The following is a 26,521-nucleotide window of genomic DNA, read 5'->3' on the forward strand; positions in this document are numbered from 1 at the left end:
TCGAGGAGGATCTGTGGATTGGCTGGGTTGAAGAACTATGTGAGCATCAGCGCCATATCCAATTTCTGCGCCCGTGTAGACCCTTTCGGCTTGTGTGAGGACTAGGTTTCGCCGAATGCAGCGCTTGGGCAACATGGACTCTTGCCTGCATGCACCCTCGAATGGCCGCTGAAGCGGCGAGCACGGAGCTCAGTCAGGTTATTGGCATTCTGAAGCGAGCAAGCTCCATGCTGCGACTGGGGCGAAGAAGCATCTTGAGCAGGCGTCGACGAGGTTGACTGGGAAAAGAAGTCCTGGGTGCGTTAGCGCGCTGATGCCCAAGCTGCTTCCTGAGCGGGTCGTCCGCCAGGTACTGACAATGTTGTACAAGACTCCAACCCGCAGTGGAACGGCTGCAAGCACTTGCTAGACGGCGAGATGGTACACGTCAACTTCAACACGGACTGCAGGGCGCTTAATGCGCTCCAAGTGACACTGCGCTGCTGTCGGAAACATCGTGCTCCCAGATTGGCTGCACTACCTCGAACGAACGAGGGAAAACAGCGTCCTGCTTTAGTTTGGCCACTGTAGACTTGGTAGCAACTACGCCCCACCACCATTTCTTCTTCATAAACTCTGCATTACTGCGTTCTGCATCATTATACTTTCTCTTCTTGCACCGAGCGAGCGAGCCCGAATGCACGAAAATTCACCTATACAAACAGCGCTATTCCAAATACCGACGCTTGACCGTAAGCCGGCCGCTCTCCGGATTTAGATATCCTCGGATGAGGAACCGGCCGAAGCGGTTTTTACCCTTGCCAAGCACAGTATAGCGACTGGCTGCTGGTTCCTCGTCGTCACTGTCACTGTCGTAGCCGTCCATGTCCTCGTCCTCATTCTCTTCATCCGACGGCGGCATGGGCAAAAACTGCAAGTCCACTTGATCTTCTCGGATCTTGACCAACGTCCCGTTGAACTGACGCAGCTTAAAGAACCCTGCGTACTTGCCGGAAACTGGACGCTTGTCGTCCCTGCGACGTGATTGAGGAACGCGAGTGCGCGAAGTGTACTCGAACGGGCTAACGCTCTCGATATTGGCAAATGCGTCCTCGCTGAAGCCCCAGTTCCCCACAAAGCACGCACGTCGATTGTTGCGCACAGCATAGGAACCTCTGAGAATCGGATCCGCCGCGTCCGTCTCAAAAACGTCGAACTCCGCTGGAATAGTTGGCGGCGGAATCTTGCGCTTGCGCTTAGGACGTCTCTGGGAAGACTCGGGATCTGCATGACGCGACCGCTTTTGCTTCTTGTACTTCAGAAGCTTGCGTGGACCGGTACCCACTGGCGCCTGCCGCTTCTTCAGTACACGACGCACATGCTCATCTTCCGACGCGGAGCTTGCACTGCTGCTGGAGGAAGACGATGACGAGGATGATGACCCAGATGAAGCAGAGCTCGAGCTGCTGCTACTGCTACCTTTGCTGGAATTAATGACAAGCATGTCCCCACTACCGTCACTGAGGTGGTCAACGTTATTATCACCAGGAGACTGTGTGACGCCCGTCAGATCGATGGCATCACCAAATATCACGTCGTCGGTGGTTTCTGATAAGTCCAGCACGGAGGGCGCTTCAATTGCGACCCCCTCGTCGTCATCGTCGTCCCCGTCAAACCATTGGTACTCACGGTTCTTTGTCGGTTCGGCTTCTACGTCAGCATCTGCACCATCATCATGCTCTGGAAGTAGAACATGGTCATCGCCTTGGTGCGCCTCGAGAAGTTCAAACGCCTCGTCAGCACTTAGGTGAGGCATATTCGGGCTGCTGAGCATCTTGGGACTACTGTGCATCTTTGGGCTGCTGAGTAACTTTACAGACTCTGCATCCACAGATACAGTATCATCCAAGAACTCCACCACGTTATCCACAAGCGAGTGAACAATCTGCCCCACCACTTCGGTCACCTCCACCACCCTTAGTCGAGGCGCTGCATCATTCGTCCTCTGCTGTGCGTTGTCTGCGTGCGTCTCGGTCGCATCACTTGAAGTCATCTCAACGTCTTCACTTGCACTCGTGATATCTCCGTGTTTGTCACTTGGAGCAGCACTTTCCCTCAGGTCCTGAGGGCTAGCTGATCCTTCAACCTTTCCAACTTCCTCCACGATATCTCCCTTCGAAACACTCGTGACCTCCTTCTGCTCGCAGACGACCTCCACGGCGATCGTCGTCTCCTCCGTTGTCGTTTTTCCAGCCAGGTTACCTTCAGCAACTGTAGATCTGGTCTTTTCATCCAACTGCATCATAGGTGCACCACATTTCTCGCTCCCATCCACCTCCATAGCAACAACGGTCTCCTTCAAAGTAGCAGCGACATCAACAATAGTCTCCTCCGTCGCACCTTGACCAACTCCAACTTCCACCAGCTTCTCAATAGTCTCCGAAGGTTCTTCCGTCGATCTCTTCTTCTCTGCACCAACTTCAACGTGCGCCACCGACTGCTCAGACGCCAACGTGTCTTCCTGTTGTTCAAGTCCTTCAGTGTCCACGTCCACAGGCACGGGCGCGTCCTCCAGAGCCACTGGATCCGCCGTCTTTCCGTCGGTATCTTTGTCAGTGCCTGCTGCTGCCGGATCTGCGCTCACGCTGCCAACCGAGACAACATCAGGTAGCTGCTTGGGCGGTGCATCTTCTGAACCTGTTGCGATCTCCGTGTTTGCCTTGTTCATCGACGTATGGCTGCTTTTCTCGGTATCCAACTCACTTGAAGCCTGTTCTCGACCCTTCTCGACGTCATTGCAAAGCGGTTTCTGCGCCGATTTGGACGAAACTTGGTTGGCCATATGCGCCGCATTCTCGCTCGTCGGAGAGGCCGCCTGTGGGCGCTGCTGGTGCTCTTCCGCCGCCGCCATGCTCACATACCCCGAGGCCGCCGCTGCTTTTCCTGCGTTGGATCCGCCGCTTCTTTTTTTCTTTCTGTAGCCACTCGCCTCTCAAAAACAAGATCGTACCTAAGCGAAAGTCGGTCCATGATTCGTCGAACATACTTGCTGCATCGCGATTGGCTGAAATAGCTCGTCGGGGCGACCACTGGCTGGCCGGTGTCACTCGGTAATTCGCCTCCGGAGGAGCTAAGTACTTACGTCGCCATGATCGTCCCTGTGCGCTGCTTCACGTGCGGCAAGGTGCTGGCCAACAAGTGGGAGACGTACCTGGGCCTGCTGCGCGCCGACTACACGGAGCGCGACGCGCTGGACGAGCTTTCGCTCAAGCGCTACTGCTGCCGCCGCATGATGCTCACGCACGTGGACCTGATCGAGAAGCTGCTGCACTACAACACGGGCGGTACGAGCTCCTGGCTCCTTATATCTGAAGATAAATTGCGGTATATCTGACTATTTACTGGTGCTTTGTCTTTATTTGCTGCAGCCATTGAGAGAGGCGACGACTGAGTGCTGACCAGACCAGACGTCGACGCGTGAGAGCATGGAGACCGAAGAGCTACGGCCGCTCTTGTGACAGTATTATAGTCCTCCTTCCCTACTTTAAATCGCACCCAGCACCATTCATCTTTCTCGACTGTTCAACTTTGCTATCCGAACATTACTCTAACCTCTGTCTCAATATCTCTCAACCTCTGCGCAGCTAGCCAGCCAACCCTGTCGTGAATTCTATATTGTGCGAGTTTAGATGAAGACGAGCTTCTCGATGATGTCCTGCTCGGCGTCGCGAGGCGCGTCGTGCTTGATGAAGCCCCAGTGCCGCAGCGTACAGACCGCTCGAACGAACCGTGCCTTAAAGGCTGCGTCCTCGCTGGCGTCTTTCGCCTTCCTCTTCTTGCTCTTGCTCTTGGATGCAGACTTGGACTCCTCCTTCAGCTCCGCTGCAAAACTCTCATACCACTCGCGAAGACTCAAGCTTGCGCTCGCGCTCTCCTGGTAGAACAAGAAGGCGAGCCCCACGTCGTGCACCCACGAAGTCTTGACGTCTTCGTCGTTGCTGGTGTCGATTTCTTCGCCGATTCCAGCGTCTTGCAGCACGTTGCGAAGGTTGTCGTGGTATTCGAGCCGCAGTCGCTCCTCCAGTACGTTGGCGTCCATCAGCACCGACCAATTTTCTACCAGTGCATTTGCAGGGGATCTTGAACGGGGCGTCGGTGGATGAAGTAACGCAGTGATGAGGCGAGTGGTAAACACCGTCACAAGCTCTTCCCGTAATGCTTCCAACATCTTCGGCGGAGTTTTCTCAGTTCGAGCATAAGCACACAACAGTGCTAGCTCGCCCAACGTCGTTTCGAGGTCGTCGTCGTTCAGTCCAGACGCGCGAAATGACGAACGCCAGTCCTCTATCATCACTGAAAGCGCTGCCCATCGAGTGCAATTCTGAAGCCGTCGAAGGACTTCCATGAAGCGTGGTGCTTCGCCGAGTCGACCCTCGAGCGCTAGCGCCAAGTGCAACACTGCCATTTGCTCCTGCTTCCCGGTATAGTGGCCATTTTCCAAGCTTCCTTCGATGCGCACGTCCAACCATGTACAAGCGGAGCGAAAGCACTGCCAACCCATGCGCCAGCGAGCGTGTCGATGACGCTCATGTAGCAAAGCTTCCTCCAGCACCGTTAGCCAATTCTCCTCACCAGCCCCGGATGGCAAAACTCGTGAAGCTAAGTCCGCCAACTCCAAGGCGCTGCATGGTGCAAGCCACGATGCCAGAGAGGAATCGGACTCAATCGGCTTTCCTTGTGCTTCACGGGTTAAACGCCGGCGTTGACGCCTTACCCAGGTGGAGACACGGTGGGGTAACGGAGTCCCATTAGCCGCTACCAGGATGGGGGATACACCAGGAGAAGACAGACCATCTACAGCCAGCGATAGAAAACTCCAGGGGCAACGCCGGAAATGTGTGAAGAGTAAGAAGCGCAGCGCTAACAAGAGGCGCGGCACGCTCGGTAAGCGGTGATGACGGCTCGCAATAGCTCGTAATACCTCTCCACTGAGAGCAAGGGGCAGTCTTGCTTTCACAACTAACGACTCCAGTACATCGTCAAAGCACTTCCGCGAGTCAACAAGCGAGAAGAACTGCAGCTCGAGGCGGTTAGTCACCGTGAGATCCAAACGTCGGAGCGCCGGTGAAGTTGCAGAGGCCACTCCGATTACGAAGCCCAGCGTGCAGCCTACATATTTCGCTTGATGACTTTCCTGGTGGTGTCGGACGAAGTTCGTCCAGACCTCCAGAAATTCACCTAGCACCTGCTGCGAGAACGCTTCAAGTTGCTCGATACAGAGCAGCAGAAATGGCCGCGGAGAGGGAGAGGACGGTGCTGGCGTTTGAACTTCCGCTTGTACGTCATTTCGCTTGAGTGTATAGTCGCTCTCATGGCTAAAGATGCGCTGCTTGACAGTTTTCCGTCGTTCCCGGACAACCTCTCGATCAAGTGTGCAGTCCTCCAAAAATTCCGCGTACTGATACAGCACACGCTGCAACATCCGTGCCAACGCCATTTCCGTACTGCCGATATGAACAGTGGTGGGACTATTTGGCCCCGCTTCTGGTGCCACATTGAGCAGTTTTGCCGCTGTCGTTTGGCACGTAGATATTGTGCGCTGCAACCACATTACCGCTTCGTCGTAACACGCGATAGTTTGAATAATCACGGCGTCCTCCTTCTCTTGAACCTCCTTCACTACGGCCAACGCCTCCAGAATCCGAGCTTGCACCAGTTCACCAAGCATAGAGACCCATTCGCGAGCAGTATCCCCACTGTTAGGCGATACCAGTTCATCAATATCACGTTGAATTGCCGTCAGCAGCTTCGACATTGTCCATCGTCCATACGCCACAGACGGCAGCCGCCGTTTTCGCTTCCCCCTTCTTGCTACTTCATCATCGCTGTCGCTACCATCCGAACTCGACTCTGAAAAGAAGCTTGCGTCGCTGTGTGCGTCCTTCTCTTCGTCATCCTGCTGTACCCCGGATGTTGCACTTGCATTCGCCTTCGCTAGCTGCTGCCTCGTCATCCTCTGACCGACACTCCCCGCCCCCAAGGGCGGCTGATCCAAAGGCAGCAGATCGAAATTGTCCACCAAACCCTCCAACCACTTCTCCTCTCTCCTCTTCACCTCACACAACTTGGCCATCCTAGCAGCCAGCCACTCCACAAACCGCCGAGCAGTGGATACGTCGCGTTGCACCGGTACACAGAGCGGGAACGTCCGCCGGAGCTTGTGCGTCAACGGCTCCACCCACAGATCGCTCGACGTGGCGTCTGTTCCAGCAATTACTGCAGCCGTCGGGAATGCGTGGAACTGAGGCAACAACACTGGGGCGTTGAGGTCCCGCAGCCGTCGCCCAGACGGCGACTGTGATACAGCATTGGATCCATTGGCCACCGCCGCCTCGTCGCGCGCGCAGTACTTCTCGAAGAAGCGCAGCACTTGGCTGTAGCTGGTGTCGTTGTTCTTGCGCAGAAGCTCCTGCACGGCGCGGCGCGTCTTCTCGCAGGCGAAGTGGTAGGCGAGCTCTTGGCACACGCTGTACGCCTCCGTGTCGGACTTGAACTGGCGCTGTGAGGCTGCGCGCGAGTCCGATGGAAACGGGAATGGGTACTCAACGGAGGCGCCTCGGTGGGCGGCCGAGTGGCCCGCAGTCAGGCAGCCATGCGGGTACTGGATCGACACGCCCGTGGAGAAGGCCGCCGCCTCCATTGGGCTCGGATAATATGCTGGCGTCGAAGAGGTCCCCGTCCAATCCAATCGGTTGAAGCGTCACTTTCCACCAATCAGCGGTCGTCCTAACGGCCGGGAGCGATTCTCTTCGCCTCAGTATTGCGAAGAGGCACAACCGCCGGCAGCACAAGACCATGAGCTCTACGCGCGTGCAGCGCAGCCACCAGGAGCGCGGAGACGGCGCCGTGCCGCTGTATCCGCTGATCCGGACGTCCAGAGCCTCGGGCAGCGCGCGCACGTCGCGGACAGGGCGCAGAGCCAAGCAGGAGCTGCCCGACGAGCAGAAGAAGGAGCTGCGCGAGGCGTTCGAGCTCTTCGACACGGACAAAGTGGGCTCCATCGACTACCACGAGCTCAAGGTGCTGATGCGCGCGCTGGGCTTCCAGGTGACCAAGCGCGAGGTGCTGGACCTCGTGGAGGACGTGGACGTGCAGCGCAGCGGCCACGTGGACTTCAACGACTACATGGAGATCAGTAAGGCGCTTGAGATGAAGAAGCGCCGGCTGTGGGTGCTGTAGCTGACGAGTGTGTGGCTGTGTTACTCTTGCAGTGCGGCGGAAGGTGCTGGCACGAGATCCGGACGAGGAGATTGCGCGGGTAGGACGCGTGGGCCGCTCGCCGCACGACCCCACCAACTCGGACACAGACACGGACTTGGAGTCGGACTGACTGTGCCGCTTGCCTCTAGGCGTTCGAGCTGTTTGATGAAGACGGATCAGGCACCATCACACTGCGGGTGTGTGTGGCAATTGATGTTCGTCTCGCTGTTGATAAACTATGTGAAGTTGCTGAATGGAGTCGCTCTCTTGGCGTTGGGCTCGCGTGTTTTTGTCTCTTGAGCAGAAAATGCGTAGGGTGGCGAAGGAGCTGGGTGAGAACCTCGGCGACGACGAGCTGCAGGTGTGTGCACCATGCTGCAGTAGAGTACCGTAGGTAGACCGACGCAGCTTCTCTGACTATTGCTGCCGCCCGCAGGCTATGATCGACGAGTTCGATCAGAACCAAGACGGCGAGATCGACATGGACGAGTTCTTCATGATCATGAAGCAGTCCACAGAGTTCTAGGCAACCGCCAAATGGACTATCAGCGCAAGTGTAGAATGAATAAACGAGAAGATACTGAACGCATCAAGCATAAGAAAGAATTGTCCATGGGATTATCGAGATAGCAAAACTGTGTTCATCTCAAAGGCAACAGCAAAAGCGCTTTGCCACAAGACTAGACAGTCCTCCTACAGCAACCCGCACATAGCAACCTAGGCTTTCAGCTGAAAGACGCTTAGTTGCGGTGGTGGTGGTGCTGCTCACGGGCCTTAGGCTGAAAAAAGATAACAAGTCGAGGTAAAGTTAGCAAAGCGCTCAACCTCTGCATCGTCCAATTTGGAGCGACGCTGAGGGAGCCGATGACATGGGGGTGGCGACCAATTGCAGTACAGCACAGGACAGCGCAATTGCAACTATGCGTGTGATAGTATCCGCTACAGATCTCTGCTTTGCACTAACGCCAGACGCAGCCAACACGAGGTGTTGACAGCCGGCTGCAATGGGTCCACCGCTCCGACCACACGCATGGGGTCATCATCGGCTCCAGCATTGTCTCTCTCCTTCCGTACAACAAGAGCTCATCGTACCTGGGGCACGTGCACGCCGGCCAGCTTGAGGTCCAGGTGGGCCAGCAGGTCCTTGGTGTCGTTGTCGATCTCGATGTTCTCCGTGTCGATGGCCGAGACCTCCGGCACGAAGTCCATGCGGCGCTCGCGCTCCTCCTCCTGCAGCTTGAGCGAGATGCCGCGCACCTGGCCGTGCTGGATGCGCTTCATGAGGTGCGTGATATAACCAGCGATCTTGTTGCGCATGCGCTTGGACGGGATGATGGCTACCTCATCGCACACACGCTTGTTCGTGTCGAAGTCCAAGGTGAGGCGCGAGTAGTACTTCTCGATGATCTTGACGGCAGAGCCCTTCACGGTCTTGGTACGGACACCCATGGCTGACTAGGAATTCTCTCTTGGGCAATTGCTTTCAGAAATGACCCACACAGGAAGCCCCACGCACAGCAACAGACAGAGGCGCGCGAGCCAACCAACCGTTGGCTCGGAGAATTATTGGATACGAGCCCTGCTACAGAGATCGAGCAGCCAATTGTTATATGCGAGAAATTTGGACAGATGAGGTGCACCACATGAAAGAGGACAGGGTGTGTAAAAAAAAGGTGAGATGAAAACGTCACTGCGTGGGCGGGGTCGTAGCTGATCAGGTTCTCTGCTATATGGAGCAGCTCCGTGTGTCCGAGCTTAACGTCGATGAACGCAACTACACTGACCCTATTCCTGTGAGGTGCCGCGCCGGACTCGGCAAGCGAGCACGCACACTGGCATGCAATGCACACCCATCAATTTACTCCTCGGCGTCGTCGACCGTGACGAGCTCATACTCAACGGCGGAGATGTTGTTGTCCGTGTTGACACTGGGCGGCGGCGGCGGGGTGGACGCAATGCCATCCGGGTGCAGTGAAAGCTTGCCCCACTGCGTCACGTTGAGCCGCATGAAACCGTTGAAGATGTCCGCGTTGCTGTTGCGCACCACCACCACGAGTTCTTCCTTCAGCATGTCAATCTGGTCTGCAATCCGCAATACAGACACAAACGTCAGTCTCCGCACGACCAACACGCAGCAACATATCAACAGTGTACCATTCCGCGCAGTAAACGTGACGCATCCAGTCTCGTCGGCCATCACCGCCTCGGCGATGCGAGAGATGGTGCCGTCATAGCGCTTCTTCTCCACCGTCGGCGCGATGGAAACCACCTGCAGCACCAGGTTGTGGCCTTGCGAGCCTGGCGTCAGGTCCTGAACCTTCACGTCTGCATTCATAGCAAACAACACACTGTCTGTGAGCACAACTTCAACGCAACACAATGGAGCGCCACAACTAGATTGAGCAGGCGTACACGTAGCGCGTCGGAGCTTCCGGGGCGCTTCGCTTGCAGCAGCCATTGTATTTCTGTGCAGATAGCTGGTACAGTCGTCTGCGGCGCCAGCGGCGCGAGTCTTGACCTGCAGGGGGCGCGGAGCGGTGGTGTAGGCGGCGGAGCGACAGCCAACGTCAATGAACTTGTGACATCTTGGCAACCAACGAGGAAAGATCGGCCAGCGACCGCGCCATTGGGCAAAACTGTGAACCAATCAAACAGTGGGTCAACCGCATGGCACATTCGCTTCAAGCTGCACTTTTGCCGAGCAGCTTCAACACCCGATGGAGTGGATAATGAAAGGCAAGCAACAACACGGCGGAAGACAATGATGGCGTCTGTATATGTGGGGCACCGTGACTGCGGCTGGTCGAAGCGACAGCCAATAAAAAGGAATACAAATGGACAAAACCCAACCGACTAGGGACGACGACGAGGAGCGGATATGTACACGCGCGCAGTAGGAGTTTCCAGCGCAGAGTCGGCGCGAGCTGGCGTGCGGCCTTCGCCTCGGCCTGCACGTCGAGGACGTGGCCGTGCGCTCTCTATATCGACGCGGCCTCCGCCTCGTTGTCGCTGCAGGGATGTACCGAAGTCTCTGTAGACGGATCTTTCTCCGCTTGCTCAACCGAGTGCTCGTCGGTCGTAGAGGGCGGCGCAGTGCCGTCCTCAGCATCGTGCTCTTGCTGCTCGCCGTCCTCTTTCATCTCTGCTGCCTCGACGCCATCCTGCTCGAATGTCATTGTGTTCGACTCCTCCACTTCCGCCTCCTCCTCCTCTTCAACTTCATCCTCGTCGTCCTCCATCTCGCCGACGCCGTACATGAAGTCAAAGTCGATCTCATTCGACTCGCGTCTGTGCTGGATGATGGTATTCACCTCGGCCTCCACCGAGGCGATCACGGGCTCGTCACAGCCTGCGTTGTTCAGGATGATCTCCCGCTCTTGCGGGTCCAGGTAGCCCTCCTCCATGTAGCTCTGCCGCCCCACTCGCCTGGAAAGCAACAACGAAATGTCAGCACGCGATCCTAAGACGCCTATACAGCGCTGTAGACTGTATCTCTATCAATCCTGCATTGCTGCCCGGCACGTACTCGCTCTCTCGCTCCATCTCGTACGAGTCCAGTCGTCGGCGCGAGCGCGAGCGCTCGTTCAGCGACAAGCCCACGGGAACGCCGCCCGACGTCACGCTGGTCGTGTAGACCGTGGGCTCGAACTCCACAATGTCCGCGCACTCGAAAGACACGCGCCGCCGCTTCTTGTTGGGGCGCTCCTGGGCCTCGTCCGAGACGCCGTTGGCTCTGCGCTCGACGTTCTCGTCGTCGTTCGCCTCCTCAGGCTCCACGTCGACGCCCTCCACCTCGTTCAGTCTCAGATCAATGGCCGTGCTCGTGGGGCTGTCGGAGTCGGAGGGCGACGCGTCCGCGGCCTCCTTTGCAGCCGCCACGCTCATCAGCACGCTCTTGCTGCTGCTGGGCACTGCTGCAGGCGAGCTGGCGGGGCCGGAGGGCGGGGAGAGCACCACGGTGGTCATCGCGGGTTCGAGGCGGAGCGGGGGTGGATGAGCTGGCGGTCGCGGAGCACCCTGGACGAAGGTCTCCTCTCTTCAGAGCGAAGCGGCTTTGGTGCAGCGAACGGTTGGGATACCGAGTTTGAAATAAGGAACATCGTGGCTAGGTTTAGAGCTAAAATCGGTACGCTATCTAGTTACAGGGGCTCCTTACACTGAGTGTTTCCGGATTATTCGCAATCAAATCATGGTACGCATAGATTATGAAAGGATTTAGGATCGCCCTGTCACTTGTACATGTTTGCACCCTCTCGCAAGTCATTGGGCCAATCAGCGACGATCTGGGGCAGGCTGCAAAACCTTTCAAACCGACTGTCCATGCCGTTGGGCAGAACTCCTCTTCAAGACACGGCAAGGGTGCAACACGCCACAGTTCCAGCCAGCCAGCCGCGCCGCCGCCGTGCGGGCATTGCCGGGCAAAGCGCCCGCGGTCTTCATCAAGTTCTTGCACCTCAAGCGCGGATGTCGCGTACCGCTTGTACCGCGGGGAAGACGGGCGCGGTCATGCTGTCGTTGTTGACAGCGCGCTGCTGCGAGGCGAGCCATGTTGTTGTTGCCCCACCGCGGTCTCTGCAATCGCCTGCGAACGTTCTCAGCCAGCCAAGCCACCCCACCATCCCCCCGACGGACCCGTAAAGGGGCGATGGGGGCATCGCTATCGGAGCCCGACGGACGCGAAGGCCACGTCACCTCGACACGTCCGCGACGGACAAGTGCATGCGCGCCGCGAAGCGCGGGGCGCTCGGCTCGAGCGTACGTCGGCTGGTTGAAGACCATGATCAAGCGGCCTGTTTCGGCGGACAACTCCGCTTCGTCTCTCTTCTCTTGTCTCTCGTCGAAGGGACCGCGCGCGATGCCCTGATGGTTGGTGCAGGCGCGATTTGAGCGCGTCAAAAGGATTGCGCCGATATGCATGCGCCGCAGCGACTTTCGGCCGGCCAGCGCCGGCTGTCGGGCCCGAGAAGTGTACATACGTCGCTGCCAGATTCGGCGCCGGTTGCGGCAGTGGCTCTGCTTCCTGCAGCCTGCAGCAGCTCCGTGCGGAGCCGAGTGAGCTACGCGCGCCCTGCAGCAGCAGGCGGCGCCGCTGCCGCTGCTGATACACTTGACCCGAAGCACCATGAAAAAGAGACCGGGCCGCGCGCGCGCGATGTTCAAGCAGGCAGGCATAGAGAGGCCTCTTGTCAGTGCAGAGCCAAGTCCGCCATAACAGACTGCGGGTGTGCGATCGGCGCGCGTTCCCGTTTTGCTCTGCAAAGCCCCGAGACACGGCCGTCGGCACCTCGCCGATGCTGCTCGAGGATGCCCAGACCGCTTGACAGGCTGGCAGCAGTCGTGAGGCGCCCGGCGGCGCCTCCGTTTCGAGGCGAAACGAGTTGAAGCGAGCTCTTCCTGGTTCAGTTCTGCTAGATGGCAGGCGTGCCACTGTGAACCGTATGTACCGTAGTGGATACGTGCGCCACAGAGACAAGCCAATTAGGCACACGAACCCCCGCTATACTTGGTCGGACCACAAAACGCTTTGCGCAGGAAATGTAAATGTTATCACTAAAGTCGCGAAACAAATCGCGCAGCTGGGCGCTGATCGATGCGGGCGGCACGCACCGATGCGATTACGGCGCCGGCAGCGCGCCGTGTACATTTACTGCAGTGCATGTGCCACGCTGTTGCGTGCTGCCGCGCGAGTGCGTTGGCGAAGCGTCGAGCTCGCAGACAGCTAAAACCCTCGACAGCAACCCACCAAGTGGATCATCTGAATAAGCTCGCGCTGTAACGACCTGGAACATTCCGGGCCGCGGCGCCCTCGGTCCTAAATTTTCTCACTCCCCGCCGGATGCTGCTGGGACAGACCGCCTTTTGAAGCCGGCGGCTTGACTTGGGGACACATACATTAATGAGGTGACGGACGCCCTGCCGCGTGGCGGCGGCGGCCCCAGCCGCCGCGGTGCGAGCTGGATACTTCGGCCGCTCGTCACTGCGCGGCTTATTTGCGCGGTTTCGGAGGAGCTTGATTACCGGAGCCCCAGCGCAAGCTGTTACCAGCGCCGCCAGCGCACCAACCTTAGGCGTCCGTTTCGAGGCGATCGAAATGTGCCGAGATCTGTCATACAGCGCGCAAGATGCGTGCTCCGCGCGCAGACGAGGCGGCTCTTTTCTGGCTGGACAGGAGGGTTCCCTGCTCGAAAACGCACATACACTTGGGAGGTGTATGCTGCCCAGCGTTGGCGGCGACTTCATCGACGCGCTCTCTGCTGAGCGAGCTGCAACGAGCAGATACGTATCATTCGCCACGTGCCGCCCCGCACAGCTACTGGCGCTGCCCACTGCACTCTCGTCGGCGCCGCCGCCGCCATCTGCTCTTGGGCCGGCGGATCAGCAGCCCAAGAGCTCAAGACTCTTTCAGGCCGTTTTTGAGCGAGTTTTTTTTGCACCCCATACAAACTGGTCATGCCGTACTGTAAAACTTGAGCAGGGCTAGGGGCGTGAGCGAGAGGGGCCGCTGGCCCCCCGTTCGCGCAACTCGCCGCACCCTCTGCGGGCAACCCCCGGAAGGACAACGATTCTCCCTCTGGCTCGCTATTCTGCAATTCGCCGCAAAGATCGCAAGCAGCGTTGGCGCGTGCGTGTGTGTGTGTGATCATCAATCCGTTGAACCCCGCGAATCAGGACTTGCCCAGTACATCGTAGACCCATGTCGGAGTACTCGGAGATGGCGCACAAGCAGATGGCCAACGCGCCCGGCAGCGCCGTGAACGAGAGCTACAACCCGGCGTACCAGCCCGGGCCGATGCCCGTGCCGATGCTGCCGCGCCTGCAGGTGCCGCCCTTCGCGCTCACGCCGCAGCCCACGCCCGCCTGGAAGCTGCCGCAGGAGCAGCCCGCGCCGCGCATGAGCGTGTCCAACCTTCTGTCCGGCAGCTTCCGCAGTCGCAACGCGCAGCCGCCGCCGCAGCAACAGGCGTCGCTGCTCACGCCCCCGTCGCCCCCGCAAGCGCCCGCCCCGGCCCCGCGTCGTCTGCCCAGTTTCGCTGACATCCTGGCGCGAACGAACCTCCTGCACCTCGTGGGCAGGTCGAGCGAGCCCACTGAGGCCCCCGCTCCCGCCATGGAGGCGCCGATGGAGGAGGTGCAGATGCAGCAGCAGCAGCAACAGCCGGAGCAGATGATGACGCCCATGTACCAACAGCAGCAGCTGCCGCAGCCGCCGATGATGATGATGCAGCCCATGGAAGGCAGCTACACGGCGTACGCGCCGCCCCGCGTGGACACGAACGTGAGCATGGACACGTCGTCCAACATGGGCGACGAGCTGCAGAGCCCCATGGGCGCGGCGTCCCCCGTGAGCCAGACGAGCGAGACCAACAAGCGGCGCGAGCGCTGGACGGAGGACGAGCACGCGCGCTTCATGGAGGGCCTGAACCGTTACGGTCGCAAGTGGAAGAAGATCCAGACCTTCGTCAAGACCAAGACGGCCGTGCAGGTGCGCACCCACGCGTACGGCTACTTCGCCAAGCTGCTGCGCAACATGCCCGAGGACGACGCGATCTGGGAGCTCGCGGAGGAAATGAGCTCCCTGCCCGGCGCGGTGCTGAAGGGTCCGGGCAACGGCAAGCGCCGCAACGAGCCCAAGACGGACGAGGCCGGCATGGAAGTGCTCCGCCGCTTCGTGTTCTCCAAGAAGAAGTCGGAGGACAAGAAGCAACTGCCGGCGCCCAGCGAGGCGGGTGAGGACCGCGAGAACGTAGAGATGGCCGAGTCGACGCCCTCCAACGCCAACTCGCAGGCGCCCACGGGCTCGTGGAGCTCCACGCAGCGGTGGAAGGCCGACGACTCGGACGCGCTGCTGGAGATCAAGCGCCAGCGCCTGAATTAAGTAGTATATTTTTGCGGCCCCCATGAGTTAATTGTAGGCACCAGGATAATAGGACATCGGCAGTGTATAAAAAAACGATATACACTCGGCAAACGCTATTTATTGGCAACATGAGCGAGGCGGTGGTGCGGGCTGCATGCATGGGCACGGCGTTACGGCCGTTTCCTGGAGCCGAAATATTGGTGCGCGGCACCGGCACACGGTCCGCCCACGGCAGCGAGCTCCGTTGGACAGAGAGATTGAATCAGGCAGAGAGACTCTCTCAGAGAGCCCGCAGCGATTACTCCTCGAGAGACGAGGGCATCATTGGTTGTGGTTGAATCCCTGCGCGGCAAAGTGTACCTACACCTTTGGCGGAGCTCGATGCTGAAGGATGGATGCCCCACGCGTCCAAGGCGATACAGCGGCCAGCAGGCGGCGTGCGTGCGTGCGTGCCCAGGCTTCGAGCAGGCCAGACGCAGGCAAGAGCTCGCCAGTGCAAGCGCTTGTCTACGTTTGTTAATTGAATCTGCAGGCTCTTAGAAACGGCGCATCTTTAGAATCTGTACCGCCCGAAATGGAAGATTTAGAAGCTGTACCGCCCTTTCTAGGCCAGGAATCAAGCGCGCAGCTGCGCCCATTTGTGGCTCACGGCGCATCGACAACGCAAGAGAGCGGGCGACGAATTTCGTTCGCGCCGGCGGCGACGTCAGTGTTTCAGGCCTACCTGACAGACCGACCACGATTCTTGCTCCTCGACGTTGTTTGTAGATTGGGTACTCGAGTTGAGGGATTGGGGCCGAGATTCCGTGGGGGAAGGTCCGAGGAGCAACTTTCACGCGGCATTGCCGACCGCAATCGACAGTCGACCCCCGTTGCAAGAGCACGAAGCAGATGCACGCATTGGCGTAAGCTCCTCGTGTCTGAAGACGTTGCCCGGCAAAAGGTATGTATCCGTACATGGTAGGTAGTCCATCATACAGTAATCGCCCCAGTGTCTTGCCTCCAATGCCGCAATCTTGGGGTTGGTTCTCGCAAGCGGATGGGAAGGTCGGCTTCATAGTGCACCATGGTGGAACCGTCATGATCTTCGGGCACAGCCTCCAGTGTAAGAAATCTAAAGCGCTTTGGACGTGCTTCCTCTTGATCAGTTCCGATATTTCGCGACTACAAGGTTGATCGATAGTTGCTGCCATTTTAGCCATGACAAGCTGCTGCATTCTGGTCAACAGCTCAACGCAGAGATCTCAGTTCAGGCTGAGACCCCCTTCCTCTTTGCCAAGTATTTCCCTTCGCATAAGTGAGTGAAGCGTAGAGAGCTGAGTTCGGGTCTGGCTGTCACGGAAGTCCCTACGGTGTCGGCTAGAAATTGTACTCGCAGGACGCCTTGTCGTCTTGCAAGAATTGTCACCGCGACGACTCTCTCAAAAGTGCGTGCTCCTGGCCGATGGTTCGACACTCAAAGTGTTTGCCTCGAATTACTCAGGAAGTAGAAACCCGCGTGCATTGTTGGAGGCGGCATTGTTGGAGTGTGGTCATAATGACTAATTGACATAACGTTACAATGACCACTGGGGAAGATCACCTTCACATATATTATGCCGCTACTAGCACTCTACTTAAACGGCCAGGCCTTCTCGACCTTTGGCAGAAAGTTCCAGTCGTTCATCGGCGTGTTCGCCTTGCCAAACTTGGTGTCGTTCAGAGCTCTGCGTGCAAAGTCCGTCATCTGGTTCCACATAATGAGGTCCTGGAACGCACCAGGCTTCGTGGTGGTCTCCAGCGCGTGGTTAAGCGGCCACGAGTGCTCGTATTTGACTTTGACGCTCGTGCCGTCGATGACATTGGCCGGGCACGGGGCGTACTTGTTGTAGCCGTTGTGCCACGACGGCGAACAGCCCAAAATCTTGGGCTCGGGCACGTCCGGGTTGTCGATGAACACCACAACGTGCTCCCAGTCGTGGCGGTGGCCCATTTTGGACGACGGCGCGTCCTTGGGGAAGTACCACGAGTACATGATGGCCCAGACGCCGTTGATCCACGTCGAGCGCCCGTACACTTGCGAGCCGTGACCGGAGCCACGGCAACCGCCCCTGGGGCTGCCCGAAGTCTGAAGACCGCCGCTGGTCTCGCCCGCATCGTTCACAGCAGGGTAAGGGACGCATCCCGTGACGATGTCGATCTGCGGCTTAAACTTGACCGCAGCCTTCTCGGAGATCGTCACAGGATCAGGCTGAGGGAAGGGCTTCACCTCGTCGTGACCAATTGTCTTCGGGTGCCACGGAGCAGGCGGCGGCGTCGGAGCGGGGGTCGGTGCAGGAGTTGGCGGCAGCGTGGGTGCCTCCGTCGGGGGCTCCTGACGTGGCTCGGGACTCGATGACATGGTTGTCACGTTACGCGTAGGCCTCGGGAATTTGGAGGCGATCGCCTCCTTAAAGCCCAGGTTCTTTGTCGTTGGCTCGGGCGTGTTTATCTCCTCTTGCTCTTGGTTATTGGAGGAATCCTGCCACTGTTCTTGTTGCTGCTGCTGGTCCTGTTGTTGCTGCTGGGAGGCACCTTGAGTCTGGATAGTGGCGACCGCGAGAACGAGGGTGGTGAAGAATGCACCAAGCTTCATGTTGGCTCTTCGAACTGGAGAGTCGTTGTGTGCGCGACTTGGAGAATTGAAAAGTGGAGTCAACGAGTGGACGGTAGAGCGGCTATTAACTTACCGAATGCTTGGCTTCCAGATGCAGCTCACGATTAATCAGTGGCTCAATAGTGAAGCTCATCGCGTTCTCTATCCTCACAATGCCAATGTGGTGTGTAGGAGCAGTGCGAGCTTTCCGCATGGAGAATCTTTTAACGCATTTGACGCCAGGAACGCAGAGCTCTCTGGCGAGCTATCCAGATGCGCTTGGCAAATGGGATGGTGCGAAGAATTCTGGATAGCTCGCCAGAGAGCTCTGCGAGCTATCCAGATGCGCTTGGCAAATGGGATGGTGCGAAGAATTCGGAGGACTTCACAGCAACTCACCCGTCGACCACTTGAGTAATTTGGCGGCGTGCACGATCGCAGTTTAAATGTCGGTCGTAAGCAGCAGTGTGGCATGCGAAATCGTACTCGACACATGCTTGGAGTGGCGAGGCCCCATGCCACCGCGACGTGAAGTGCTGTACAGTACAGTACAACTACATCGACATCCTGGTAGTTTACAGACCGCGACAGCATCGAGAGGTGTTTTTGCTATAACTTTTCCGGATTACATGCAATTTGACTCAAATTTTCAGAGCTGCTTTGGATTGTGCTGTGTATAATATGCTGGAAGAGCTATGGATAGACCGCGTCTTGTGACAGAGCAGCAAGGGCACATTTATCGTCACCTACCCACACCTGTATATTATCCAATGATATCCGGCTATTTTGACTGGATAAACTTGTACCCCGCCAAATTAGGTATTGCCTACAGTATCGTTTTGTCAGATAAATCGGGGTTACCGTAACCTAAATATGGGTTGTGTAGTTCGATGACAACTGAGCCACTTTACCGCTCCGAAGCAAGCACGCTGGTATCGAGATGCCTCCTTCCAAAAGAGCGCGAACTGAGACTCCTGACGCCGAGGCGGAAATCATCGCAGAAGCTCAAACTTACACAACAGATATTGCCGCTTGCAAATACTTTGCCCTCTAAAATAAACCTCTAAAATAGACCACGCCTGTCTCTAAATATGAGTGGACACGAGATAGGCGAGGGCTGATTTAGCTTTATGCTTTGCTGGGGGCCGCTTTTAGGCCCAGAAACTCGGTTTGGCCCGTATACAATGGCATTTCTGTGTTTCCAAGTCGTAGAAAACTGCCTTGGTCAAGAAAACAGAGCCCCAAGCTCGGATCTTAGACCGTACTGGCGAGATATACAAATCAGACCTAGGTCTTAATTAAGAGCTGGCTGGATTAAAATCGAGATTATTAACGAGATAATAAGCATGAGTTGGCCAAAATATCTGGAAACGGCAATAACCGCGGCAGAGCTCTCACGCTCCTGGAACGTATTGACGTCCTCATCGTCACAGCCAACTTGAAGTCTGGCGCTGTCAAATTACGTCAGAAAGAGCCACTCGCAGTCAAAGTTGGCCGTCTGTTGTCGCACTCAGCCAACACAGTCCGTCAGATTTGGAATGACTTTGCCAAGTATCGGTCTCTACCCGTGGCATCGGCGCCATCTAATCGTGAGCAGAAGCCGTCCCGTATATTGGCGACTGTTGATATGGAGAGGTCTGTGCGCGAGTTTATTCGTGAGCGCAGCGCGATTCGTGAGCGCACGGTAGCCAAGGACGTCATACACCACCTCATACAGCAAGAGTTGTTAGTCGTCGACGTCACCGACAGTGCCGCTACGGCCTCAGCGCTCCGCACCGTCCAACGCTTCGTAAAACGATGTGGTTTCAAGCGGGTAAAGCGGAAAGGGTCGACATATCGGTTGTCAGCTGAAAACGAAGCTAAGCGCGATAGCTACGTGCAGATGATGGCATGTGAAAGTGCCGATCGCGTTCGAACGGTTTATCTCGACGAAAGTTATATACATCACAACTACTCCAGTCATAATGACTCTCTTTATGACCCGACGGACCCCAAAGTGATAAAGGAGAAACAAAAGGGTCGCCGATTTTGCTTCATCGCTGCCATTATCGACAAACACCGTAACCTCCCGGATGCCGATCATACTGAGGCTGACAAAGCACAGTTTTTGCCGGAGACGCTTGACATTTTTGAGGGAGGCAAGCAAACTAAGGATTATCACGGGATGTTTAATCATGACTACTTCAAAAATTGGATTGAAACGTTGCTCGTTTGTCTGGAAGACCGCCAACCGCACCACTGCCGCATTGTGATGAATAACGTAAAATATCACAAGAAGTTGCCGCCCAACACCCCCCGAAAAGGGAGTCGGAGATCCGACATGCAGGCTGCTTGTAAGTTGTATGGCTTGCCTTACGCTGAATCTGATACAAGGGCGATCATGTGGGAAAAGTTGTCACGGCACATTGCTGAGCACGTAGAGCCAGAGATTGTGACTATGGCGAAGAAGAAGGGCCACAAGTAGTGTTCACGCCTCCACACTACTCAGATTTACAGCCGATTGAGTATGTGTGGGCAAATGTAAAGGGAGAAGTTGGGCGCCAGTACACCAAGGATACTACATTCCAACAGGTCAGAAGTCGGCTTGATACAGCTTTCAAAACTTGGTCGTCGAAAACTGTTCAAGGCTGCATTGACAAAGCAAGAGCCCACTTGGTGGATCTGAATGCTCAGATCAAAAGTTATGATAGCCGCAGTGAAAACGAGGATTCGGACAGCTCCGAGAGCGACGAAAGCAGTGCTAGTGATGACTACACTAGCTAATATTTTAGATATCCATAAGTAAGTCTAGACACTGATTCTAAGAAATATGATCCGATACATTTGTAGCCCTGTATGTCATCTTTCGATCTATCGGTAGAAGAGTGAGGATAACGAGCATCCGTCCAGAGTATCATTTCTCTACGATCATGACTCTGCGACTAATCCGCTGCCTTGTCATTGGCCGAGAAAAATCATAGGGGTGGTAATGATTGGCCCAAATGCAAGGCATATTTATAATCAGCGCACCTATTAAGGGGTGGTTATTATATAAATCAGGGAAAATTGGCTGCTGTTTCTGTGGAAACGACGCCGTGCTAAACAGTGAGACGCACATTTTCGCAATCAGGGAAGCGAGACGGTTTTTGTGATACCAAAACATGTAGGGGTTAGAAAAAACCTCTCGATCGTGTCGTGGACTGTTAACAGCAGCAGGTACATGTATATGTAGATGCGCGTAGGTAACGCAAGTTCCGGTCCCTCAACTGTTTCGGTTGAACTGTCGACAGCACAGCAGCATGATCTGCTAATGCTACGGACACTTCAATCAACTTGAAGCGTGCTTTCTGTGGTCGCTGTCGACGGACACCTGCGAGCACTCACTCGACAAGTTATTGCCAGTGGCCGTGGATTCATTCGTGGCAAGATGCCAACTCTCGCAACGCTCCTGTCCGTACCCGGTAGCTGTTCAAAATATGCCATGAAAACTTACGTCGCCTCAGTCAAAAATGACTAATCTGAGTAATGGGGTATAATGAAACTGATCAAAAGAGAAGGAATCGTACAAGTTAGCGCGTTATGCGTGTACGTCCAGCGCATTTGCTGCTATTATATGTGTGAGCTATGTTGAACTGTACAGCTGCCGAAAGCAAACGTCCGGCCTTGGTCGGTAGGCCTGGTTCAGTAGTTCAAGTAAGCTCGGACTTGCTCGGAAACTTGCCGAAGCCGTCCACGAGCATGGGCGCGAGCTAGTGTCGGGTAATATGAAGTGATTCGAGGCGTCGTTGATGGTGGTGTTGAGGCGGTTTCGAACAGAATCTGTAGGAGCCGTTGGTGAAGAACCCCGCGTTCGACAGCAGTCCACAGCGAGTTGCCCCAGGCCCCGGAGGTCGATCGGGGTGTGCACATGGTCACCTTTGCGTGCATAAAGTAATAGGCCCTCTACCAGACTGTTCAAGACGATAAATTGATGACAGCAACGCTTGATAGGTGCTTATATCCCCCAGTCGGCCGTAGCTGTTCGGCTGAAGCTTGACATTCGCCAGTTGGGATCACAATTCCACGCAACTCCTAACATAGCTGTAGTGGCGAAACGTTATTTTCCCATGGTACGACACTGAACATCTACTTGGTACATCGTGCACTTGAACTTGACGGCAACGCACACACTTGAAACAGAACAAAAAACAAAGCTTCGGACTCCTGTTGCTTCACTCGGAGCGGAGCATGCGGTAGCCCTTCTGGGTCGTCGCGTCAGTGCCGGCGGTGCCAGAAGCGCTGACGCCGGTTTTACCGCCGCCGTTGCCGGTCGCAGTCGTCGTAGCCCCACCAGCGCCAGTGTCAGCGGCTCCTCCCACGCTGGTGCTCGCACCGGCCTTCGCGCTAGCGTCAGCATTTCCGGTCGCTCCACCACCAACGCCAGCACCACCAGCCCCTCCCACACTGGCACCAGCATTAGCGCCGCCATTTCTACCGACGCCCGGTGTGCCGCCGACACCGGCAGTCCCACCCACACCGGCACCGGCATTGGCGCCACCGTTGCCACTGACACTCGCGGTTCCTCCGACACCAGTGGATCCGCCGACACCTCCGCCGACACCGACACCACCAGCTCTTCCGACGCTAGCACCAGCATTAGCGCCACCATTGCCGCCGACACCAGCAGTTCCGCTCACGCCGGCACTTGCAGTGGCGCCTGCGTTTCCGCTAGCACCGGCGGTTCCACTCACGCCGCCACCAACACCGGCAGATCCTCCGACACCGGCAGTGCCGCCAATACCAGCGTTTCCTCCAACACCAGCTCCAGTGTTTGCCCCGGCACTTGCTCCAGCTCCGGCAGTACCTCCGACTCCAGCGCCACCGTAAGCGTTGCCGAAACCTCGGCCGTACAGGCCGGCGCTAGCGCCGCCGTAGCCGCCGCTGTAACCATTTCCGTATAGACCGGCACCGCCAGCTCCGTAGAGACCCACGCCACCGTGAAGACCGGCGGCCAGGAGTCCGAATGTCTGTGCGGCCTCTTGCTCGGCGTGTGCACCAGTCGAGAGGGCCACAGCGGCGAGGCACAAGGCGGCGATCTTGCTGCTGCTGAACATGTTGGTCGAGTCGCTTGTGGTTGAAGAGTCTTCGAATGCACAGGAGCTGCTTGTTGATGTGAGCTCGAGTGAGTGAGTTGGGAAATGAGTCCGAGGCAGCGCGACGCAGCTTCGGCCGGAAGCCCGAAGACGTCGGGGTCTCGCTCGAGACGTGCCAAGTTAACGTGGCTGGGCTCAGCCGATAGTCGGTGAAGATGCTACTGGATACGTCATGTCAAGTGCAGGTGCTGCCTGCCTCGATCGACCCACGCGATGACCAGCTTCCCCAGCAGGTATGCCGGCACCCAGCAGCATGACTGCTTTAACCGTTCGCACACCATGTGAGACTCGCCATCCGATACGACTGATCCAAAGTGCGCCGCATATGGACTTGATTTGCGCCGAAATGGGTCGTCCTCCTGAACGGTTCGAATGAATGCTAGCAACGAAGCCGAACGCCTAAAACAACGGGTCGTTTTTGTAGCCGACCGGCGAGTCGGAGAAGCTTCGTACGCCGCCGTGTCTGGTTCGGGCGTGTCCATTACGACAAATACCTTGCAAAGCTTTGCCGGGGATCGCAACTTCAACTTGGCCAATACCAATATCAGTATTAAATGTGCAAGCCCGATGCCAACATCTCCAGATGCCAAAATGCGGTGGTAAACACCGCAGTCGACAGTGCTGTTGCTGCCGTTGGGTGATCGCCCTGGAACGGACTTCTGTCACGAGTACAAGTTCTGTTTGATCTTCACGCCTTGATACACGAGAAAAAGTGCTCAAACCGTGCGAGTCCGGTTCCGATAGACCTGCTGCAAGTTCAATCGCGGAGCAGCCGAATAGTGAGAGCATGGTTTGGAAGTACGATAGATACTGATGCCTGTGCATCGATACATAATTTTATCGAGCGCACTTATATCAACGACAGTAACTTAATACTAGTTACATTGGTATCCATCGACTTGTAGACCTCTTCGATGCAAGAATGTATGCCGCGCGGGATACAGCAACGTCAGTCGTAGTCTGGGATCCAATTCAGCAAAAGGCGAACAGTTCTACTACATGTACCAATCGTTCGTCCAAGTTTTACATGATCGCGCGCGCCAAGCTATTTGACCGCAATCTACTCTTTCCATGCTAACTTAAAACACCAATTGAGTGCGCGATTTTGGGTCATTTCGGAATTTGCCTACGACAGCACAAGGATGGTTGAGTAGAAGCTATTCGGGTCATGGCGTATTACAGAATAAGGAACAATACCAGGAGCATATTCCTAACTGTAAGATAAACCGTCCTTGCAAAGCTATAGGTGGAAGTGTAGCGGCACAAGGAGCAATAAAAGCCAGTGATCATTTTAGTGCACGATCCATAATTAATCTTGGTTTCAGTATGGGCATGTACTTGTTGATAGCACAGGTGCCTGTTAAGACATGTATGTCTTTCTTGCCGCTTTGTGATTGTGATAAAGCACACTGACACCCTCCAAAGTCATTGTTGAATACTTACCGCAAAACTTTTAGAGGCCCTTGTCGGAAGCTGCTCCATACTACATGTAAAACTGTCGCGCACAAATTTGATTATCGGCTTTTAGGCCAATCCAAACATCACAATGTCTAATAGATCGATTACATTGGCTAATAATGCATATCGTGCAATAAATTGAAACCGTGCACTCAATTGGTGTTAAGTTAACTATAATAGCTCGAGCCGGTGATGCTGTTCGAGTCGGTACACTGATGCCACCACGTCAGTGTCTTGATGGATACCACTCTGCTGTCCGAGCACCCTGCAAGCATGCGCATCAATCCAGTTTTCCAACTCGCGCTTCTACTACTCGACCGCTCCACAATGTGGGCTGCAAGCAGCAGGTTTTTCGGATTCAGAGTCACTTGCATTGGGGGCACTTACCTTTGTGCCATCATGTACAGATCCAACATACACTAGTACTCGTGACAGAAGTCCGTTCCAGGGCGATCACCCAACGGCAGCAACAGCACTGTCGACTGCGGTGTTTACCACCGCATTTTGGCATCTGGAGATGTTGGCATCGGGCTTGCACATTTAATACTGATATTGGTATTGGCCAAGTTGAAGTTGCGATCCCCGGCAAAGCTTTGCAAGGTATTTGTCGTAATGGACACGCCCGAACCAGACACGGCGGCGTACGAAGCTTCTCCGACTCGCCGGTCGGCTACAAAAACGACCCGTTGTTTTAGGCGTTCGGCTTCGTTGCTAGCATTCATTCGAACCGTTCAGGAGGACGACCCATTTCGGCGCAAATCAAGTCCATATGCGGCGCACTTTGGATCAGTCGTATCGGATGGCGAGTCTCACATGGTGTGCGAACGGTTAAAGCAGTCATGCTGCTGGGTGCCGGCATACCTGCTGGGGAAGCTGGTCATCGCGTGGGTCGATCGAGGCAGGCAGCACCTGCACTTGACATGACGTATCCAGTAGCATCTTCACCGACTATCGGCTGAGCCCAGCCACGTTAACTTGGCACGTCTCGAGCGAGACCCCGACGTCTTCGGGCTTCCGGCCGAAGCTGCGTCGCGCTGCCTCGGACTCATTTCCCAACTCACTCACTCGAGCTCACATCAACAAGCAGCTCCTGTGCATTCGAAGACTCTTCAACCACAAGCGACTCGACCAACATGTTCAGCAGCAGCAAGATCGCCGCCTTGTGCCTCGCCGCTGTGGCCCTCTCGACTGGTGCACACGCCGAGCAAGAGGCCGCACAGACATTCGGACTCCTGGCCGCCGGTCTTCACGGTGGCGTGGGTCTCTACGGAGCTGGCGGTGCCGGTCTATACGGAAATGGTTACAGCGGCGGCTACGGCGGCGCTAGCGCCGGCCTGTACGGCCGAGGTTTCGGCAACGCTTACGGTGGCGCTGGAGTCGGAGGTACTGCCGGAGCTGGAGCAAGTGCCGGGGCAAACACTGGAGCTGGTGTTGGAGGAAACGCTGGTATTGGCGGCACTGCCGGTGTCGGAGGATCTGCCGGTGTTGGTGGCGGCGTGAGTGGAACCGCCGGTGCTAGCGGAAACGCAGGCGCCACTGCAAGTGCCGGCGTGAGCGGAACTGCTGGTGTCGGCGGCAATGGTGGCGCTAATGCTGGTGCTAGCGTCGGAAGAGCTGGTGGTGTCGGTGTCGGCGGAGGTGTCGGCGGATCCACTGGTGTCGGAGGAACCGCGAGTGTCAGTGGCAACGGTGGCGCCAATGCCGGTGCCGGTGTGGGTGGGACTGCCGGTGTCGGCGGCACACCGGGCGTCGGTGGAAATGGCGGCGCTAATGCTGGTGCCAGTGTGGGAGGGGCTGGTGGTGCTGGCGTTGGTGGTGGAGCGACCGGAAATGCTGACGCTAGCGCGAAGGCCGGTGCGAGCACCAGCGTGGGAGGAGCCGCTGACACTGGCGCTGGTGGGGCTACGACGACTGCGACCGGCAACGGCGGCGGTAAAACCGGCGTCAGCGCTTCTGGCACCGCCGGCACTGACGCGACGACCCAGAAGGGCTACCGCATGCTCCGCTCCGAGTGAAGCAACAGGAGTCCGAAGCTTTGTTTTTTGTTCTGTTTCAAGTGTGTGCGTTGCCGTCAAGTTCAAGTGCACGATGTACCAAGTAGATGTTCAGTGTCGTACCATGGGAAAATATTTTTTTCTGCTCTTACAGCGATGTTAGTAGAATTCTGCGTGGAATTGTGATACCAATAGTGGGGAATGTCAAGGTCCAGGCGAACGACTAACAACCGACCGGAGGATATTA

General features: G+C 56.5%; 12 protein-coding genes across 12 annotated transcripts; 4 read left to right on the forward strand and 8 right to left on the reverse strand.

Moving 5' to 3' along the window:
• Positions 1–598: 598 nt before the first annotated feature.
• Positions 599–2,890, reverse strand: PHYSODRAFT_561750 (hypothetical protein; the record flags this gene model as incomplete). The annotated part of the gene is made up of 3 exons (XM_009531958.1): positions 599–1,813; positions 1,871–2,061; positions 2,164–2,890. 3 exons carry the CDS (start codon positions 2,888–2,890, stop codon positions 707–709), a joined length of 2,025 nt encoding a protein of 674 aa, XP_009530253.1. The 3' UTR covers positions 599–706.
• Positions 2,891–3,095: 205 nt separating this feature from the next.
• PHYSODRAFT_286504 (hypothetical protein) lies at positions 3,096–3,553 on the forward strand. The gene is made up of 2 exons (XM_009531959.1): positions 3,096–3,323; positions 3,408–3,553. Exons 1-2 carry the CDS (start codon positions 3,128–3,130, stop codon positions 3,428–3,430), a joined length of 219 nt encoding a protein of 72 aa, XP_009530254.1. The 5' UTR covers positions 3,096–3,127; the 3' UTR covers positions 3,431–3,553.
• Positions 3,554–3,664: 111 nt separating this feature from the next.
• PHYSODRAFT_511253 (hypothetical protein) lies at positions 3,665–6,679 on the reverse strand (the record flags this gene model as incomplete). Its single annotated transcript, XM_009531960.1, has 3 exons — positions 3,665–4,967; positions 5,007–6,580; positions 6,653–6,679. The coding sequence occupies 3 exons, from the start codon at positions 6,677–6,679 to the stop codon at positions 3,665–3,667; spliced, it is 2,904 nt and encodes a 967-aa protein (XP_009530255.1).
• Positions 6,680–6,834: 155 nt separating this feature from the next.
• PHYSODRAFT_334681 (hypothetical protein) lies at positions 6,835–7,765 on the forward strand (the record flags this gene model as incomplete). Its single annotated transcript, XM_009531961.1, has 5 exons — positions 6,835–7,174; positions 7,251–7,297; positions 7,389–7,454; positions 7,544–7,600; positions 7,676–7,765. The coding sequence occupies 5 exons, from the start codon at positions 6,835–6,837 to the stop codon at positions 7,763–7,765; spliced, it is 600 nt and encodes a 199-aa protein (XP_009530256.1).
• Positions 7,766–7,834: 69 nt separating this feature from the next.
• Positions 7,835–8,717, reverse strand: PHYSODRAFT_354916 (hypothetical protein). Its single transcript, XM_009531962.1, has 2 exons — positions 8,332–8,717; positions 7,835–8,018 (listed from the first exon to the last, which is right to left on the reverse strand). Exons 1-2 carry the CDS (start codon positions 8,686–8,688, stop codon positions 7,980–7,982), a joined length of 396 nt encoding a protein of 131 aa, XP_009530257.1. The 5' UTR covers positions 8,689–8,717; the 3' UTR covers positions 7,835–7,979.
• A 231-nt stretch (positions 8,718–8,948) lies between these two features.
• Positions 8,949–9,798, reverse strand: PHYSODRAFT_546681 (hypothetical protein). The gene is made up of 3 exons (XM_009531963.1): positions 9,652–9,798; positions 9,394–9,564; positions 8,949–9,321 (listed from the first exon to the last, which is right to left on the reverse strand). Exons 1-3 carry the CDS (start codon positions 9,695–9,697, stop codon positions 9,098–9,100), a joined length of 441 nt encoding a protein of 146 aa, XP_009530258.1. The 5' UTR covers positions 9,698–9,798; the 3' UTR covers positions 8,949–9,097.
• Positions 9,799–10,217: 419 nt separating this feature from the next.
• Positions 10,218–11,205, reverse strand: PHYSODRAFT_512428 (hypothetical protein; the record flags this gene model as incomplete). The annotated part of the gene is made up of 2 exons (XM_009531964.1): positions 10,218–10,665; positions 10,766–11,205. 2 exons carry the CDS (start codon positions 11,203–11,205, stop codon positions 10,218–10,220), a joined length of 888 nt encoding a protein of 295 aa, XP_009530259.1.
• A 339-nt stretch (positions 11,206–11,544) lies between these two features.
• Positions 11,545–13,028, reverse strand: PHYSODRAFT_302691 (hypothetical protein; the record flags this gene model as incomplete). The annotated part of the gene is made up of 2 exons (XM_009531965.1): positions 11,545–12,666; positions 12,882–13,028. The coding sequence occupies 2 exons, from the start codon at positions 13,026–13,028 to the stop codon at positions 11,545–11,547; spliced, it is 1,269 nt and encodes a 422-aa protein (XP_009530260.1).
• Positions 13,029–13,330: 302 nt separating this feature from the next.
• On the forward strand, positions 13,331–15,212 carry PHYSODRAFT_361119 (hypothetical protein; the record flags this gene model as incomplete). Its single annotated transcript, XM_009531966.1, has 3 exons — positions 13,331–13,686; positions 13,715–13,861; positions 13,930–15,212. 3 exons carry the CDS (start codon positions 13,331–13,333, stop codon positions 15,113–15,115), a joined length of 1,689 nt encoding a protein of 562 aa, XP_009530261.1. The 3' UTR covers positions 15,116–15,212.
• A 1,497-nt stretch (positions 15,213–16,709) lies between these two features.
• Positions 16,710–17,477, reverse strand: PHYSODRAFT_510888 (hypothetical protein; the record flags this gene model as incomplete). Its single annotated transcript, XM_009531967.1, has 1 exon — positions 16,710–17,477. The coding sequence occupies one exon, from the start codon at positions 17,475–17,477 to the stop codon at positions 16,710–16,712; it is 768 nt and encodes a 255-aa protein (XP_009530262.1).
• Positions 17,478–21,312: 3,835 nt separating this feature from the next.
• On the reverse strand, positions 21,313–23,611 carry PHYSODRAFT_302694 (hypothetical protein; the record flags this gene model as incomplete). Its single annotated transcript, XM_009531968.1, has 4 exons — positions 21,313–21,632; positions 21,985–22,479; positions 23,101–23,221; positions 23,276–23,611. The coding sequence occupies 4 exons, from the start codon at positions 23,609–23,611 to the stop codon at positions 21,313–21,315; spliced, it is 1,272 nt and encodes a 423-aa protein (XP_009530263.1).
• A 906-nt stretch (positions 23,612–24,517) lies between these two features.
• On the forward strand, positions 24,518–26,460 carry PHYSODRAFT_302695 (hypothetical protein; the record flags this gene model as incomplete). The annotated part of the gene is made up of 5 exons (XM_009531969.1): positions 24,518–24,643; positions 24,716–24,880; positions 24,976–25,096; positions 25,718–26,212; positions 26,438–26,460. The coding sequence occupies 5 exons, from the start codon at positions 24,518–24,520 to the stop codon at positions 26,458–26,460; spliced, it is 930 nt and encodes a 309-aa protein (XP_009530264.1).
• Positions 26,461–26,521: the final 61 nt, after the last annotated feature.

This window comes from Phytophthora sojae, assembly GCF_000149755.1.
Source record: "Phytophthora sojae unplaced genomic scaffold PHYSOscaffold_6, whole genome shotgun sequence".
Taxonomy (NCBI): domain Eukaryota; phylum Oomycota; class Peronosporomycetes; order Peronosporales; family Peronosporaceae; genus Phytophthora; species Phytophthora sojae.